A 19470-nucleotide genomic window follows, 5' to 3' on the forward strand; every position below is an offset into this window, starting at 1 on the left:
ATTATTGTACATTACCTGCACAACTATTCAAATAAAATAAATAGAGAGACCTGATTTAGATGTTAGCCAGTTCAAAATACAGTAACCTTGAACAGATTTGTTACATTGTGCCTGGAATGCATTATTGTGCAAGGACATTGCATGATCCTGGAAATACAATTTGAGGGTACTGAGAGCAGGGGCGGCTCTATGTATTTTGCCGCCCCAACCACGGCAGTCAGGCGGCTTTCGGCGGCATGCCTGCGGGAGGTCCGCCGGTCCCGCGCCTTCGGCGTACCCGCCGCCGAATTGCTGCCGAAACCGCGGGACCGGCGGAGCTCCTGCAGGCATGCCACCAAAGGCAGCCTGACTGCCGCCCTCACGGCAACCAGCAGGCCACCCTCCGCGGCTTGCCGCCCCAGGCACACGCTTGGTGCGCTTGGTGCGTTGGTGCCTGGAGCCACCTCTGACTGAGAGGATGGAAAATTCAATTTTGAGGAATCTTCGTAACAAGAAATGAAAAACTGGTTTCTCTAGTCAAACATTTCAAAAAGTGAATTTTGTTCTGGGGAAAAGGTAAGGTAACTATTAGGGCAAGTAAATAGTATGACTGAGTAAATTGAGTAAAGTTTTGTTGTAGTCTTGTAGGTCCCCAGTATATTAGGGAGACAAGGTTGGTGAATGGACTCTTTGAATATGGGCTACTTATGCTAAATTATCTGTTCAATCTTGTATGTAGCTGTGACACTCCGACTACCTTTCCCAAACCCGAAGAGCAGCTTTGTGTAGCTTGAAAGCTTGTCTCTCTCACCAACAGAAGTTGGTCCAAATAAAGATATTACTTCACCCACCTTGTCTCTCTAACTTGAGTACAATAACTTTGCTATTGGATTACTTCTTTTAATCTTCAGATACAGTTTTCAGAGTTGATATTGTTTGTTAAATGTGAGACCTTCCAGTTTTAATCAGGCAGAGGAAGCTTGATCGATAAATACGAGAAGACTAAAAGTTGACTGCAACTGTCATACTTTTGAAACATTTTTTCCTCTTCACTTAAAATGAAAGTATTAGTATGGCAGTCTCATTCTTTTCATATCTTTTATCTACAGATTGATCAAGACCTTCTCTGGAAGTCTGGAATTTCACACTACCTCTTCATAAGTAAATCTGCAAAGCCCTACAATTGGCACATGAAATTGATTTAATATTCATGGTTTAAGTATCATGAAGACAGAACAGTATCCCGCCCCTTCCCTCAGTAAGACAACCTGAAGACACTACTCTCTACATTGGTAACACTCAGAGCACTCCCAATTTTGTTCTCTCGGTGATACAGCAGCTGGAGAATATATAGCTAGATCCCCAGGGAACAGGCTTGGATTCATACAGAACTTAAGTAACTCAGAGAAGAGAACAAAAAGGACAGGTAGATAGCTGTTCCCATTACGAAACACTTATATAAACAGGCTGCAAGTCACAAAATATGTTCTTTGTTAAAATAAATGGAAAAGAAAACTTCACTATCACAGAAATGCCTCCTTGGTCTGAACGTTTGGGGGAAGGCGGAAAGCTTTGAGGAACACGCAGGGATCCTTGTACAGGTTGGGATGATGCCATCTCCATGTTCCCTTCTCCTTGGTCCCTCATAATGGGAGAGAACTTTTCTCCCCGGCAACAGAAATTGTTAGAAAAGAACTGGCTGCTTGGAAAGGAGCAGAAGGAGCCTAATTAGCTTCCTGGAATAAATAGCCACACCCAGACCAAGCAACCACAGGTGGCACCCATTTTGGATTCCCCAGAGCGAAGTGGCACTGGGCAACTCATGTTCGGCCATTTGCCTTTTGCCAGCTCTGGAAGGGGTGGCTACAGGGGTTAAGGTAAATTTTGGGGTGGCTATAGCCCCCGCAAGCCTCCCCCAGTGCTGCCCCTTGTTATGCCTACCCATACTGGTGTGAAGTTTGACCACTGCTGGTGCCAGTTAGTCACTGAGGGGAGTTAAACCCCTTAGGATTAAGTTCAATATCGTTGAGGCCTCTGCTTCAACCTTAATTTACTGCATAGTTTCTTTATTCCTGAGAGTGAATACATTTCTAAGCATCGTGGGGGAAAAAATAATCAAAAAGTATCACTGTGATAACTCATATACAATTGCCTTCAAGAATTCTTTTCCAATGTCTTTTCTTGTGCCATCAGGAGACATAGAACAAGAGAACACTAAACAGTAAACCATGATCAGGGAAGCCAAGTGTCATGTATCTTACATGATGTCCATGCATTTGGCAGCCCTGTAACGCATTCCAAGATTTCAGCTGGATTCTTGTCCATCTGACTTAGCTGAAGGAAAATGACATATGCAGGTAGTTCCACTTTTTGGCTAATACAGGGCACAGTTGCACTTCATGAGCAGGCAGCCAGTTGTCTCATCTCTCTGTTCACTCTGCTGGATCTGAGTTCAACATCAGACCTAGCTCCCTCCCTACCCATCCTCCTTGCAGCCAGTTGCACACCCCAACACACATTCCCCAGTCCCCGCCTCTGCTAACCAAACAGCCCTCTGTATCCCACAAAGTCAGGCACCTTCTACCACTCAGCTGCTTTCTGCCCCCAGCAGTCCCAACACCCATCTATTACCCAGAAGCCTCCTGCCCCAACACCAACCACCTACTTGCCGCCCCAAAGCACCTTCTATTCCCCACCTTCCCTCACAGTGATCCCTTTCCTTTCCCCAGCACCATCTACTCACTAGAAGTTCTCTGCTACCTAGGAAGCCCCAGCAACCACTCATCTCCCAGTAGCTCCAGCACCACCAATCCCCATTCACCTATTTCCCCAGCAACTACAAGCAAAGACCTAGGCAGCTACCCTATAGTTTCTTATTCGGACTCCTTTACTCATCTCCCCCTTGATAAGTTTGGTGAAGATCCATTAACTACCAATGGCCACTGCTCAGAGCAGATTATGTTGACCATACACATACATTTATGGTTATATGCATATTATTTTCAAATATGAAAATTTTATTTGAAAAAAGTACAATAGTTGGAGCAGAACAAAACTTGGCAACTTTCATTAATGATACTTTTAATTATTTTTTTTTCACACCCAGGGCTTAATTTCCCACTTTTTCAACTTTTATAGTCAATTCAACCTATGCAATATGAATGCAAATATTTAGGGTAAGTGCAATATAACATCTGTGGCTGGCCCCTGTCAGCTGACTCAAACTCACAGGGATCAGGCTGTGGAGCTGTAAAATTGCAGTGTACACATTCGGGCTGGAGCCCAGACTCCAGGCTCCAACGTCTATGCTGTAATCTTATAGCCCAGAGCCCAAGCCCCATGTCAGCTGACAGAGGCCAGCTGCGGGTGTTTTATTGCACTTGTAACTCCTTTGGGGTTTAGAGAGCATGGCCCCTTTAAATCTTTTTCCTAAGGGGGGAAGGGGAGCAGTGAGAGAAAGGAGGGAAACTCCACAGTGTGGATCTGGAGCTCCAGCGAGAGAGAAAGGCTGCAGCCCGCAGGCCCTCACAGAGTGAAGCAGCAGAGAACCTGCCTGAAGTCTGGGAGGGACAGAGCAGTCGATCGGAGACACCCCAGGACAGGAGCACTGTGCCAGTGAGGAATCGCCGGAGAAGGACAGGCTGGAGCTGGACCCAGTATTACTGCTGCCCAGAGCTGCATGGGGCTCTGAGTACTGGGGCTTGTCTCTCTGCATTGGTTTAAAGGCCCTGATCTGTAACCCAGTAGAGTGGGGAGTCTGGGTTCCCCTATCCATCCCTCAGGTTTAAAAACTAAAGGGTTTTCCAAATCCCGCAAGTACCAAAACCCACAGGGATAAGGGGAAGAGCCCACACACCTCAGCAAGACTAACCCATTTCATAGCCCTGAATGGGACTACCATAGAGACTCAGGGAAAAGGAGCTGACTGGCCATCCTGCCAGATTAAGTAAACTCTGTGCAATGCTCTGTCTGGGGGTGCTGTTGCACCAGCACACTGGCTCACAAGTGGCTACATGTGCAAACCCCTCATGTTACAAGTTTCTTGAAGTACAGTGATTTGATATGACCTCCCAAATTACTATCACTCAAGTCTCCTTAGAGTCTAGCTCCCAAATAAAACACAGATCCATACCGTAGACTGGCAAGTTAAAATTCATTTTCCTTTCATGGCAAAGGCAGTCTAGTTTTCCATGTTTTTCTCTTGCTGTCTCTCACACTTATTACACCACATTCAACTTATTTTCATTGATTTTTTCCCCCACCAAAGTTTTGCATTTACTTTACTTTAATGTAAGTTTGATCCACTCAATAAAGAGCAATGAAAAATATTTTTTGATAATCCCATGATTTTACATTCACAGAACACCAAAGTAACCAGTGCAATCTAGTCTCCATTATAATAGTGATGGTCCAATTGGATAATAAAGCCAGGCCACTTCTTCTATTCCTGAAATATTTTTAGTCTTCATTTACTCAACTCTGGTACTTTTCAAAATGAGAATGATAAATAAGCACTCTGGGATGGCATTGGAAAGTGACACAGAGCTGTGACTACCAGTAATTTTTTTTTATTAGCTATCCTACATTTCTACTCATGTCAGACAATGAAAAGAAACCACAGTAGCAGCTGTCACAAGATTTTCACCTTACCTACTTAATTTCAGAAAAACTTTCTTAATCACTTGCTTATTTCTCTGCTACCGTTATAAACATACCCCATACTTTCATAAATATATTTTTCCTTCAAACTAAACTACATGTTCCATGTAGACCTTAGTTCAAAAAACGAAACTTATTTTGTCAATTGAAATAGTATTTAAAATATTTCCTGGCGACACCAGAGCATGATTTTTATTTTATTTTTTATACTAAAAGGATTTTAAAACTGTGTGTGTGTGTGTGTGCGCGCGCGTGTATGTAGATAGATAGATAGAGTGTTCTGAACAGATTTCTCAGTAAAAAGCATAAAGAATTTAGTAGGTTTTGCCAAAGAATTAGTAATAAGTGTTCAGTCTCAGTCAAAGCAGATTGAACAACTTCCACATCAAAAAGAATCATTATGAACTGTGTCAGATGCACAAATTTCACTTTCCTCACATTAAACATATTTTCTTTATTGAAGTTTTCCTACAAAGCTATTTATTGACATGAGTGCTCATTTTATGACATGCTCGGCAGAAAATATACTTGTGAAAGAATATTACACTTGACATTTAATTTTGAAACAACAGTTGGCTTCCCAGTGGGAGTTTTGCCTGAGTAAGAAGTGCTGAATAGGGCTCTTTAATATTAAATTCACCACAGATATTTTTCAAAGGAAGACACCTGAATTTTGAAGTGTAAGGGCTACCCAAGCAATTCCCTTGTTTCTAAAGTAAAACAATCTGGTGCACTGCATAGTAACAATACAAGGAAGCATAGTAATATTGTATCTTATTGTTTTCAATTATCCTACACAATTAGGAGCTAATTTTATTTTTTTGGAAATTAGGTCAACTGCTAAAGTGCCAGTTATTTAAGGTAAAAAATGAAAAAATGGGATGATATATTATACGTACCTCCTGTTGCAGCTCTTCCCATCGAGTACTGAATTTCTCCAGTTTTTCATTGATCAATTCATCCAAGACTCCACCATCAGTTAAAGTCTGCGCCAGCTCCCGAATCTGATTGCGGTTATCTTCTGGATGTCGCATTAAGCTTTCCAAAGACTGAAAAGAAAAAAACCCATAAAAATCACGATTTGTTCTCCTTTTTCTCAGACCAGCAGAAAAGTCTGAAGAGCACTCATCTCTCATTAATGTGTAAGGAAGAAACCCTCCATTTCAGACACAATTGAAGTGCAGACATCAGATCAAAGTATCAAACAATTTCATATTTATGCCACAAAGTACTGTGTACTATGCATTACTAAAATAATGCTTTTGCAACTAAGGCCTCAAGTCTAGCAAAGCACTTAACCACGTGCTTAAATTTAAACATGAATAATCCCATTGATTTATTTTCTGCATCCATGTAGGACAATAGCTCATGCCAACATGCCCATACCTCTTGGTGAAAAAATGTCTATTGAAATAGAAAATCAAAATTATATAAATAAAATTATCACATCCTCCTTGCATTAATCCCATCAAATGTGATTTGTGTTTAAAATTAAGCATTTGCTTAAGTATTCTAAGGGCTGGTCTTCACTACCCGCCCGGATCGGCAGGAGAAAATCGATCTCTTGGGGATCGATTTATCGCGTCTCGTCGGGACGCGATAATCGATCCCCGAATCGATGCGCGTACTCCACCAGCCCAGGTAGGAGTAAGCACCGTCGACAGGGGAGCCGCGGCGGTCGATTTGCCGCCGTCCTCACAGCGGGGTAAGTCAGATCAGATATGTCGAATTCAGCTACGCTATTCCCGTAGCTGAATTTGCATATCTGAAATCGATCCCCTCCCCCTCCCCCCATAGTGTAGACGTAGCCTAACTGGATTCGGGCCCAAGTGCAAAGTTACCATCCAATTAATTAATTGTATTCTGCACTCTGATGCACTGAGAAGAAGAAGAGTATGTCTACACGGGGATAAAAAACCTGCAATTGGCCTGGATCAGCTGACTTGAGGTTGTGGGGCTTCGGCTCCGGGGCTGAAAGATTGTTATGTAGATCCTGTGAGGGTGGAGAGTCCCAAAGCTAGGGCTCCAGCCTGAGCCCAAATGTTTACACAGCACATTTTAACCCCACAACCCAAACCCCATGAGCTCAAGTTAACTGACCCGATCCAGCCATGGCCAGGTGGCGGCGCTTTTATCCTCATGTAGACAAACCAAAACATAATTCTTAGATAGCCCATTGCCTCCATAAATAATGAATAAAGACTGAAAGGACCAGGCCCTAAGGATAAAATCATTGATGGTTTTGCCACTGACTTCAGTGGGGCCAGGATTTCTAAGAGTATATGTTTTATTATCATCAACATACATGAGAAATCAGTATTTTCACAAGAGATTACTCTATTCCATTTACATGGTAGTTATCAGCCTAAAACATGCACACACATTAAAATCAAATTATGACTTGTTGAATCAAGTAGTACTTTGTGATTTTCAAATAGTCTGTATCTTCCCAAATAGTTATGCAGATTCATGGTTTCTTTCATCTGTAACGGAAGGTTTTCCAAAATGGTGTTGGTATAACTCAATATGTGTCTTGATATTTTATATCAGTTAAGTCAGCACTTACATCTAATGCCTCTGAGATCTCTTCTGCACCTCCTTGGATATTTTCAGTTGCCCTGAGTTTCAGCTCCATCTCATTCAACCATTTATCTTCTGCCTCCAAGTAGGACAATAACTCACGCCAACATGACCATACCTCCTGGTGAAAAAAAATTTACTTTTAGATAGAAAATCAAAATTTTTAAAAAATTATAGCTGCTTTTCCACTATGTTTAGCCAGACGTTGCTGAATATATAACTGTGCTCTATCAGGCTAACTATTGTGATTCTGTGGTTGTGAACTACATTTACATCAACTTAATATGAGCACAGTTTATTTAGCATGACAGTAGTAAAGGGGACAAAGATAAGAGTTTATTATCTGCTAATCCATCTGCTAGTGTCTATCTTATTTTTGCAGTTTGAGTAGTTGTAATATTAAAGACCAACAAAATAGCTGACCTCCAGAGTTTTGCACTTTCCATTTAGCCTGCTGCAGAGCCGCTGGTAGTTTGTAATTAATATGTCAAGTTCCTTTTCTAAGGGTTCGTGAGCTGCAGGTGGAGCTCTTGCTATAAAATTATTCACAGAGTCTGTGAGTAGCTTCACCTTCACCTCTTTCTGTGTGGCCTCCTCTTTTGCTCTCTGTAAAATAGAAGTAAACAATGGTCCTGACTTGTGGAGAAGAAAGCACAGTTCAAATAATTGCATCAAGATTCTACTTAGGTTGAAAGAAAGAAGAATCAAGGAAGTAATGCCCAACCACGCTGATATCATCTTTGATAGTGCAATGAAAATTTATTCATCTTGTTTTCATTTTGGAGGCAACATACACGTTTATCATGAATAACAAATAAATGTGTTACACAATATAGAACGACTGAATCTTTTGGAGTAGTGAGAAAACAAAACAAAATTTCAATAATATACTTGCTGAGAAAATGCTTCAGGCATCAATGTTGCAATACTTCACATTACAGATTAAAACATCTTTTGTGTTACTTCAAAATAAATTCAACTAACCAACTTTAACAGTGCACAGTCAATTGGGGAGATTAAAAAAAAAATCATATTTCTGTCTAGGACCCCATTCACAGCTGTATTTCAAATTTGAGCTTCAGCGTGAGCATTCTTTGGATCATCCCACTCATCTCCAGAATGAGCTGAGGATTTAGGGAGAGAATCCCTCCCTCATGCAATAGCACTGTCTGGGGTAACAGTGGAGCATGGAAGGCTTGAGGTGTGAACATGGCTTGGTCTTGGAAGAAGATGCAGTAAGAAGTGAGCAGTGATCCCAGTTAGAAAGGTGAAAGAAATGCAAATGTTAGGCAATCACAGAGGACCACAGTTTAATAGGGAATTTTAAAAATAATTAAACCATATTTAACCACCAAGCCGCCCTCATTGTTAGCCTATGTAATCACAACTAATTACTGTCACCCTCATCTGTGCTCTCTTTCCCTCCTACTGTTTGTTACTCTCATTAGTTAGGAGTTACTTTAATTAAATTCAAGATCCTCAGTGCAGGTAAGGTGTCTCTCCTTAGGGGCTTGTGAAACACCCAGCAGATGGGGTCCTGATTGTGACTGGTACTTTTAGACATTACTGTGCCATTACTAAAAATAATAAGGTAATGTTTATTTATATTATATCATTAATATGCCGGGTCCTTTACAGATATGCAAGACAACAGTTCCCTGCCCCAAAATGTTTACAGATTGAGGCACTGATCCTGCAAAGACTTAGACATGTGCTTAATGGTAAGCACATAAGTCCCAGTGGAGTCTTGAAACTACTCACATGTTTAAAGTTAAACACCTGCATAATTCTTTTCAGGACTGGGACCTATGGGCTCGGTTGTACCCCATTGGAGTAGTGTAGCTCTGCACCACCCCAGTGGGAGGTTCAAGAGGAATTCCTCCTGGAGCTTCTCAGCACAAAAGGAGGAATGTATCTGCTACAACATCCTTTCAGGAGGTTTTGAATGCTTTCCCCAAATCTCTGGGCCCTCTCCATGTGCCAATGGATATGGCAGATGGGAATATGCCCTTCCTTCCTACCTGCCTCTCCTTTGAGCCATGTTAGGCTGAGAATTATCTTTTTGCCCAGTAATGTAAAAGTACTGTCCGGGTAAGTACAAGTATCAGACAAGAATGGTAGTGGAGGTTTTAATATATGTCTTGTTAGTTAGAATTTGTATTCAAGATATGATCAAAGTAAGGGAGGGAAGGGCAATTATTTAAGTCTATTTATATCTGGTCAAAAATTGCATGTTTTGTATGTGCAGACTTCAGTAATGGGATTTTATTCTCTTATATTTATGAAGTATTGTGCTAGGCCAAAAACTCTCTCTGCATTTCACTGGGAAATTTACATAATTTGTCTTACTACGCCTGTTTCAATGGATAGTGTAATGTAAAAGTGCCATGAACTATTGTAATATAGATATTTCCGCATATTAATTATATCCCAATAGCATATGCTGACTTTTAATATGGGGTTACATTTCATTCACGGCAAATCACTGTTGTCCCATTTTGATTTCGTTAGGAATTTACATGATTTCTTTTCTATCAGCTGATAAAGAAAAACTCTTCAGCTGCAGGGGTACATGCTTCCATAAAACCCTCTGCCTAACAAAGAGATTTTTTTTTAAGGCCAGAGTGACCATTACAATCATCTCCTGCATAACCCACACCATAAATTCCTGCATCAAGCCCATGTCTTGCAGTTGATCTAGAGTATACACTAATAAATCATAAATAAATCATAAATGTACAACACCTGAATTCAAGTCCTAAATTATAGTCTCTCTCTGCTTAACGTAATAGTTAAACAATCAAACCGATTTCACCCTGATTTATCAAGTAATTATCTAGTGGTTAACTACTGCTAACAACTGATTCTTTGGAAATTATTGCTTAATTAAATTAATGCTCAGACTGCAAAGAATCCAAAATCCAATAAAGCAATGGGGGGAAAAAAAGAAAAACCAAACCCTGTAGCAACAGAATACTGTGAAGATTTAAATATCTTTCAACAGACTCTAAATTGAAACAAATTACTTTAAGCCACCTATCACTTCAAATTTCAGATTTTCCAACTAGATATAAAAAGCAACTCTTTTAAATGAGCAAACAGATTGTGTGCAGCGATGGCTTCAAAAAAGAGTTTCAGACATAAATTAAACCAGTCAGTCTGCCTTTTACCTTCAGTTCCTCAACCGCTTTCTGTAATTCATCTGGTGTTTTATACTCAAAATCCCTCTCCAGGTATTCTTCTTCAGCTTGTGTTATCCATTCATGCATCTCTGACAAATCCTTTCGAAGACTAACAGTCTTATCCAAACCACCTTTTAGTGATGCCTTCTTAGCATAGGCCTTTAAGAAAGAAGCATGAAATGGTATTTGATATAAGCTTCTACTGCACAAAAATAAAGGTCATCATCATTGTAAAAAGCAAAAACTACAGATGCTAACAATGAATCAAATAAATATTGATTTTTTTAAAAAAAAGTTGAAGCCTAACAAGTACCTATTTTGAGTCACAAGGCGCACAAAGTTGCATCTTGTTTAGCAGCAGCCCCATAACAGATAACATTTCAAGTGGCCAAATAAGATTTATAGAAGAGTACATGATTGCTCTCTGGCAAGTCTCCCTTATCTGCAAAGGTGCAGGTCACACTGCATGCATATGTAGTAATCTTAGCAGATTTTCCTCACATTTTTAAAAAAATGCCTGCAGTTTGAAATGCTTTTTATATGCACTTCTTATATGTATTTAATAGCTAGCATTGAAGTTACTATGTTAAGAATGCCCACTGGCAATGTATACTTTGATCATCATCAGCATATTAGATAGAAATACTACATCAAGAATATCATACAAGGCATAAAAAAAAAAAAAAAAAAAAAAAACCCCAATCACCCACAAGTTTTATCATCAAGAACTTAGAGGCGTTTTCCCCCTGCAGAATTTTAACTAGAATTTCTGTAAGCAAGCAGTACATGAGATATTAAAGAAAGCAGATCTTTAAAACAAGTTCTACATACATCAATACTGCACAATAAAAATAAACAACTAAAAGTTCCAAGGCAGGTTAGTGAAAGGGACCTCTTTGAGAAAGGACTGTGGAACTGGGCCAAGTAAGTGCTTTCCAGATTTCCAACAGGAGTAATTTTTACAAACTTGTTAACCCGACAGATACAATTAAACCATTCTACAACAGCAAAGTCACTTACACAATCCATGCCTCAATTTCTCCCTCTATAAAATGGGGATAAACATATTTTCCCACTTTTGTAAAACGTTTTAAGATTTTCTGCTGAAAAATCTCTAAACAGACAGGGCAATGTATTATTTTGTTAATCTGCCTCAGATATTTATCCATGCAATGGAAACCTTTAGAGGATAATGGTAGTACGGTTTGTCAACAGAGTGTTTAGTGAAATATACCTCAAGCTTAAATCCGTTGTGTAACATTCCTTACTTTCTTGTTTAAATATGGCTAAGAGTAAGTAGAACATGGACATTCAGTTCCTCACGGTGAAGGTTTGCTTTTTATGGCAAAGACATCAAATTCACCAGAAATTTTGTTTGTTTGTTTGTTTTCAGCATAAAAGGCAAGAAGTGTCCAGTGACAGAGGTGATGGAAAGGCATTGTATGGTTCACTCTCAGCAGCATGGGTAAGTGACGTATGACAAGTGGCAATACTGGGCCAGAATCTAATTTTAAAACCTGAGGTACTTTGGTTTGTGTTAATTTTAACTACCGTTAAAAGTGTATGTATGGAAATCTGTAGAGTTTTCAGTCACCATTCAGAATGCATAACACTGAAAAACAATCGTGGGCTGGTTGCTCACTATAGTCGCATTATTTTTCAAATTCTTTTTTTAATATAAAAGCAGCTTGAGAGTGAGAGAGATATGTTCTCAGGGCGTGGGATCTGTAAAGCTGAACAGTTCTGCCACTGTAAGTAAGAAGAAAGTAATGATCTGCCAAGAGATGCTGAAGTGGATTCATTAAAATTCTTTAAAGAAGAATGGATCATCTTTAATATTTTTCTTCAGTTTTCTTTATATAAGACAACCCAGAGCAAAGAAAGAGTGCTTTATTCAGTTTGCGGGAATGGATCCTGATTGGTCAATCCAAATAGAATGATTTATAATGAACTAAATAGAGAGATCCCTTTTTAAAAATTGCCAATTTTAATATTAACAAAAAAGTACAAAACAATCATTGTATTTCTGTGTTTTAAGAAAGGTTTAGAAAACTTCAGACCCTCTTGAGGTCATCAACAGTTTCAATATGTAAACATGGGGACTTGTTTTAAGTGTACACAAACAAAAATAGCTTAAAATATCCCAGATTTAACAGGACTAAAGCTAAAACAAGTGAAACATTAGTAGAATACCTATTATACAATACTATACACTGTAAAGGATTATCTATATTTTGTAATGCCATTAGCAGTCATATTATACAAAGTGGTAACTTTACACTGACGACTGCTAGCTGTTTGATGTGTTTTCTTTATGGGTAAATATCACTGGTTCACCATGAACATAGTCAAAATAAAACACTTATCCTTTCAGGTCAATACTGCATACCACCTGTCCTTTACATTTGTGGGCACTTGTGACACACTAATTTAAATGGACAGGTAGATATCAGTTATAATTCTAAGTTACTGAATTCTGAAAACTAGAAGGACTTGATCTTGAGAATTACTAGTCAGTATAATAAAATATCAGAAGCAAAAGAACTGTTTTAATAAAAACTTACTCAGTGCAGAAGTTTATATGTCGACAGATGGAAATCTTTTTGCAAAAAAATCTATATTGTAAAGAGCTAATTTTACATCAGCAATAAGATGTACAGCTAGACTAAATTGCATAGTTTAATATATCTACTTTGCACCTATTTCTACATGCTAGATAAACTTTGTATAATGGAAGGTTAATTAGCTTGAACCAAAAATGTCTAGATTCTTTCTCACATTGACTGGCTATGCACAGAGGGGGAGGAATTATGCCAATGAGAAATCTGAAAGTTAATTAAAAGAGAACCAGTCACAGCAAGAGACTCAGTACCTGTTGGCAAATGTGTTCCCATTGAGCATTGAGTTCTTTTAGTTCTGTCTGTATTCTGGAAGCAAATTCTGGCTCTGCTTCATTCTTCATTTTCTTCCCAACCTCATTAATACTGTTCAAACTGGGCTGGATTGTCTGGATATCATTTACTAAGGCCTAAAGGAATAGTAGAAGGTTTATGAAAATAACACATGCAGATGCTGTTACAGATATGCCATTTCTATAAAACTGTCCAATAAAATAAGAGCATAAAATATTCTGCTACTATGTGTGTATTTGGTCCAGATCTCTATTGAAATGACCACAATTAACAGACAATATTATGCAAAATACAGAGTAGAAGGATGAACAGTCTTAAAATGAGTTTAAATGGTTAGCTTTTCTATGCAAGATAAAAAAAAAAGAATTAATAACATTTATACAGAATTATAATATGGCATAATATTTAAGAGGCATGGGGCTCAATTCTTCAGTATGATTCGGTCCCTTTGCACCACTCTGATGCTACAAATGGTTTGTAAAGCCATCTTCCTTGACTATCACAGGAATTATCCCCCTGTGGGTGGCTGTATGCTACCCATCTTACAGCCTTGGGGGGAGGCTTGTGTGATGCTTTGCTCTGGCAATTCCCAGCTGCTGGATCTGCCCATGGGGGTATATTCATTTGGATGCAAATTAGATCAGCCCAAGGCTGTTGAAATTTGCACAAGAGACTAGCTCAGCCTCTAACCAGCTCTAATTCAGATTTCACTGAAGTCAATGGAAGTTTTGTATTGTCACCTGCTAGGATTTGTAGTTGCATACCATAAGGTGGCATAAAGTTACTTTTTCCATCCCTATCTGTTTCTGCATGAAGCAGAGCAGGCCTCAATAGAGAGCCTGCTCCCAAAAACTGTACAATCTAAATTGAACAAAGCATAAAGTACAACAAAAGTAAAGTGAAACAGGGGATTATGTTTAAAACAATCAAAAACTGAGTCATGTACAGGAATCAAATCATATACATTCTGATCATTTTTAATTACAGGCTCTGGTAGGATAAGTGAGGAATAGACTGCATAGGAAAGAAAGTCACTAGTGCCAACAAGGGAAAGAAAATAGGTTTTGAGGAGGCATTTGAAGAAAGAAAACAAGGATGTTTCATCCTTTTAAGAAGGGCAGTGAGCCAAGTGAAGGGAGCAGTGTGAAAACAGGAATGAAGGCAAAAGTAGAAGGAAGGAAAGGGAGGGAAAAGGTTAGAGCAAAGGTAGTGAGTTGAGCATGACAGGAGACTCAGGCAGAAACTTAAATGCCAGAATGAGCAGATTGAACTTTATGCAGAAAGAGACAAAAAGCCAGAAAAGAGACATCAAAGGGGGTGACAGAGTCATAACAGAAGAGGAAAAAGGTAATTTCAGCTGCTGAATATTGGATAGCTTAAAGAAGGGAGACTTGAGAAGGGATCATAGTATGAACAAAGGCTTTGGAAGTGGGAGTGAAGAACAGAAATGGAAGAGGAAGGAACAGATTGCAGAACTGTTATAAACTGAGAAGTGACAAGATTTGGTCTGAGTCTGAACATTTAATCAAAGATCACTAAGAATGCCATGAAGGACAGCAAAGCTTCTCACATGATGGAGATGGTGAGGAGAAGAAAAGTTTGGACAACAATGAGAATTTCAGCTTTTTAATGAAGTGTTTGACTTCCGAAGGACTTATTTTTATACACTTGCTACAAATTTAGGCCCATAGACTCCAGTGGAATTGCATTGAATTTATACCAGTCTAAGAGATACAAATCTGGCTCTCAACTTTGTGCCTCCTGCTTCCCTGAAATGAGAAACTACCACAAAATGGCAACAAGAAAAAAAAGTAGATGATATCTTGGGGGCAAAGTGTGCGCTCACCATAGTATGATTATTATTTGCAGTAGAACTCATTCAAGTGCCGGGTACTTTTTCAAATACTTAAGAAGGGAGGACCCTGCTCCAAGGAGCTCACAATGTTTCAACCTTTCTTGTTTTGTCCAGTCAGGACATACCACAAGGATACAGTATTACAGCATCCGCGTTACTCCCTTTGTATGTTCAACTTCCTGGTTTTTTCAGTATTTTCTTCAAAACCAAGAGATTCAGTTTTAAATTTATTTCTAGTTAGGCGAAAGTTTGGGTTGATTCTTCTTTTAAACACTCACCCAGCCACATACACACAAAGAATCCAGTACACAAGGACTACTTACTGTACATTGTTCAAGCTGTTTTTCCAGCGCTTCTGAGTCACCGAGGGCAGGCCACTCTTCCTTCAGAAAAGCATCCACTTCAGCCATCCATTTCTTCAGGGTTTTAGTGTCATTCTGTTTGTTAAAAACAACATTCTATTGTATGCTACAAGCACTGACTGGTGATAATAGAATTCATCATGGCACTATCACTAAACTTCATCACAATATAATTCTAAAATTAGGAAGAGGTCACAGCACTTTGAGCAATGCAAACAAGCAAATAAATTTTTGGGAGGATTGCCTTTCACCATTTGGCCTGCATTTTGAGCATTTTAGTCTCAGCATTTCTTGTTTTCAGGAATAAACAGTTTGGATTTTGTTTCTCTGATTTGTTAATGGTAAGAATACAAAAACCCTTTCCCTCCTCTTTTGAAAACAGCAAGAAGAAGAATGAGAATACCACCTTTCACTTATATATCACCACTTCTAAGGGTCTCCAACTATTTAAAATTGTCCTTTAATTGCGGTTCACCATCACTTAAAGTTTCCTTTTACACAATTATTAAAAAAGCATACGAAACTACCATCTTATTTCACTATCTTATTTCCACCATGTAGAAAAACTGCCCCTTGCAAAATAAGGAAGTAGTACTATGTTTACTCTAAGGTTAACTGCAGAGATTGATACAGAGCAGGTCTACACTGCAGCTGGAAGCACGCTTCGCTGAATGAGTAGACAGACATGCACTAGCTCTGCTCAAGCTAGCACACTAAAAATAGTAGTGTAGCCAGGGCTAGCATAGGTTGCAGTTTGGGCTAGCCACCTGAGTACAAACTGGCCCAGACCCCCTAGGTACATACTTAGGTGGCTAGCCCAACCCACCATCTATGCTACCCCTGGTTACATTACTATTTTTAGCATTCTAGCTCAAGCAGAGTTAGCATGTGTCTGACTACTTGCAAAGGGAGGCACACTCCTAGCTTCAGTGTAGACATACTCTAACTGGGTTTCTGAATGTCACATAATCAACCAGTACCAGAGCTAGGAACAGAGTCCAGGAATCCTGATTCTCTATACCCTGATCCAACCACATTTGAATGCTAATTCTAAGACCTAATGCTTAGCCTTTGGGAGTCAGTGAGAAGCTTATGTTATCCCTTTAATAAAGGCTAATGTGTCAGCTAAGGAGGAGCATCATCAAGTTATACAAATGATGAGCTGCTAAATTAACACTCAAATAGTATCACTTTTTTCTTCAAAGTATTGCTTTACGAACATCTGTAAAATGCACATTCAGCATTATACACAATATAATAATTCAATTATTATATTTTTAAAGCAGTCAGTTCTCATTTAAATAATATTGTGCCCAAAATTTGCTCAAATATACATATCAGGTAACCCATAAAGAAAATGCACCAGCTGGTCATTTTTATAGCACCAGGCTACTTTGCAAAATCAATTGAATCGATAAAAATTAATGATACAAAAGTGATGAATACCAAAATTACCAAAAGAGTGAATGAAGTGATTTCTTCTGTACTTTTGTTGTTAAGGAGTAAAAGTAATCCAGAATCATATTTTATTATGAGATTTCAGTATTTTAACATGCATGTATTAAACATTTTTCATTAAAGAGAAAAGGACCAATTTGAAGATTTCCTTTTGTTAACCCAGGATACAGAGATTACTCTTCAAAAACAGTGAAGATCAAATAAATGGATCACATTCTGAAATGAATATATGCTTTATCTGCTATCAGTAGTGATTTGAACATATACCTCTACGATACACTCCATTAGGAAGCAATAGCTAAGACGCTACCAAAGCTAACTAAACACTCAAAGTATACTAGAGGGATATATAAGCAATGAATTTTATATGAATTGTACACTTGTTGTGCAGTGATCCACGCTCAGAAATAGTGCACATTATATTGCCAAAAACTAAGTGTTTTACTGAGAGATGAAATGCTATTTAAGAAACCGAGGTTTGTCTTTTTGAAAATGGCAATGGTATCTTCCTAAACTTCTACCCAGAAACCCAGCAGTTATGAATAAAAATCCAATTTAAATTTCTTAAGGAAAGAATAGTACCTTAAACAGCGTACTTCCCAATATTTCATTATATTAGCAATGAACACAAACCCAAGTCTTGCTATGACAGCCAAATTCATTATTTTCAGAATCAAAGTGCTACCAATTAAACCAAATTTAGGATTGTTGGGGTCTTCTGGAGAAGACTAGTTCTTAAATTGTTCATTACCTAATGATGATAATTTTTTTTTGTGGTCAAAACTCCCGTATGGTCAAAGAGAATCAGATGAATGAATGTTTTGTTATTTTGCTACTGGGTTTTTCTTTGCAGAAACAGGGATACAAGACCAACCATGACCCTGCTAACAGAACATTTATTCTTGACCAGATGACTATATTGGATTAAATAGGAAACAGTGGTCTCAACTCACTCAAAAAATCCTATTGTGCTATAATCAATAACACAAAAGCAACAATCAAATTCTACTTGAAACAAACCAAGGACAGGGACTGAAATATTCATATATTGTAAATGGAGCACTGTATGTAACAACTCACATTGTGCTGGTCAACCTTGAAAAGGCTTCAGGGTTACTTTCATTCCCTTGTCCTTTATGAGTACTTAAGTGATCGTTTACATGGAAGGAGGATAGAATAAAAATGTAAAGATACTTTCTGCAGAATACTTTCAGAATTGTGGTGCCTGGTTAATCAGAATCAATTTGAAAATTGTGCTTTAGGATTATATACAAATGGAACAGAAATATATTAAAAATTGAGACATGAATGACATATTACAATATTTGTTTGTCCAGGTTTCCCCCAATCTTGTTGTTCATTTGGTGAGCACCAACAGTGTGTCCGATGACTTGCCAACTAGTGTCTACATAAGATCTCTGCCATGAAGAAAACAATCTAGGGCTCTACTCCTGCACATTTGTATATAAATAATTTTACCTATGTGTGTAGTACAATGGGGTCCTAATCCTTGATTAGTGACCTCTAGTACTTTCTACCACAATAGAAGTAACAGTGATAATGACGACAAAAGTAATCCATTGAAATCAAGATGGTTAGAGTTGCATGGAAAAGTGTTAGAAGGATTTCAGTGTTGGGGGCCTGTCTTTATTCTCACTGAAATCAATAGGAGTTTTGTCATTGTTTTCAACACAAGCGAAAACAGGCAAAAGGTAAGAATTCTGGGTGAAATCCTGGACTCACTGAAGTCAATACCAAAGCTTCCATTGATTTTAGTGGGGTGAGGATTTCACTCTTATAACAATCTACCAAATGGATCATCATTGCATCAGTCAATCAACACCTTAGTACCTGCCAAAGGTTTAGAATTTTTAAAGTGCCTTTATTCTGATTCAAATACCCATTGCAATACAAGAATCTCACACATGGATTGACTTGAGACTCCTCCCTTCTATCTTGTTTTACTTCAAGAATTAACTTTTCCAGAAATATATAAAAATGCACGCATATATAAACATTATGTCATGTCACTGGACACCAGAAGATGGATGGGTGTGTATGTGTGTGAGAAAGAGGAATAACCCCTAATAACCTGAAACTGCTGGAGCTTAGTCATCAGGTCCTCAAGTTTTTGGCAACGGTCTACCAGCTGAGCTGATAACTTCTTCCAGCGGCTAAGGATCCCCTCAATTTCAGATCGATATTTCTGGCTGACCTCTGCAGGGGCTTTCCTGGACATCTCTTCCACAGTTGTGCTAAGATAGTTTAGGCCAGTTTGTTGCTCCTGTAGAGAGCTTTGCAAAGCCTGTGACATGAAAAATTAACATTATATTAATTCACTTGGAACTTACTGAGCTATTTTGAACACTTTCTCCCCCAGAAGCAGTAAAATATTATTGAGAAAATGGCTGAACAATTCTTGTAATAATTTCAAAGAAAAGAATTACACACTTCACCATGACCTAAGTAAAAGTTTAATCTTA

The 19470-nt window shown here is 38.6% G+C and overlaps 1 protein-coding gene across 1 annotated transcript in view; it reads right to left on the reverse strand.

Annotated features, from left to right (window-relative positions):
* LOC112112035 (dystrophin) overlaps positions 1 to 19470 on the reverse strand; it is a 1981667-nt gene that overhangs the window by 1108918 nt on the left and 853279 nt on the right. Inside the window, exons 23-29 of the mRNA XM_026649948.1 lie at positions 19080 to 19292; positions 15491 to 15604; positions 13273 to 13428; positions 10389 to 10559; positions 7642 to 7824; positions 7205 to 7339; positions 5538 to 5687 (exon numbers count right to left, since the gene is read on the reverse strand). Coding sequence (XP_026505733.1) covers positions 5538 to 5687; positions 7205 to 7339; positions 7642 to 7824; positions 10389 to 10559; positions 13273 to 13428; positions 15491 to 15604; positions 19080 to 19292 — 1122 coding nt within the window. The remainder of the gene's footprint in view (positions 1 to 5537; positions 5688 to 7204; positions 7340 to 7641; positions 7825 to 10388; positions 10560 to 13272; positions 13429 to 15490; positions 15605 to 19079; positions 19293 to 19470) is intronic.

The sequence above is a fragment of the Terrapene carolina genome, unplaced genomic scaffold (assembly GCF_002925995.2).
Source record: "Terrapene carolina triunguis isolate 2854851 unplaced genomic scaffold, T_m_triunguis-2.0 Scaffold23, whole genome shotgun sequence".
Classification (NCBI taxonomy): Eukaryota; Metazoa; Chordata; order Testudines; family Emydidae; genus Terrapene; species Terrapene triunguis.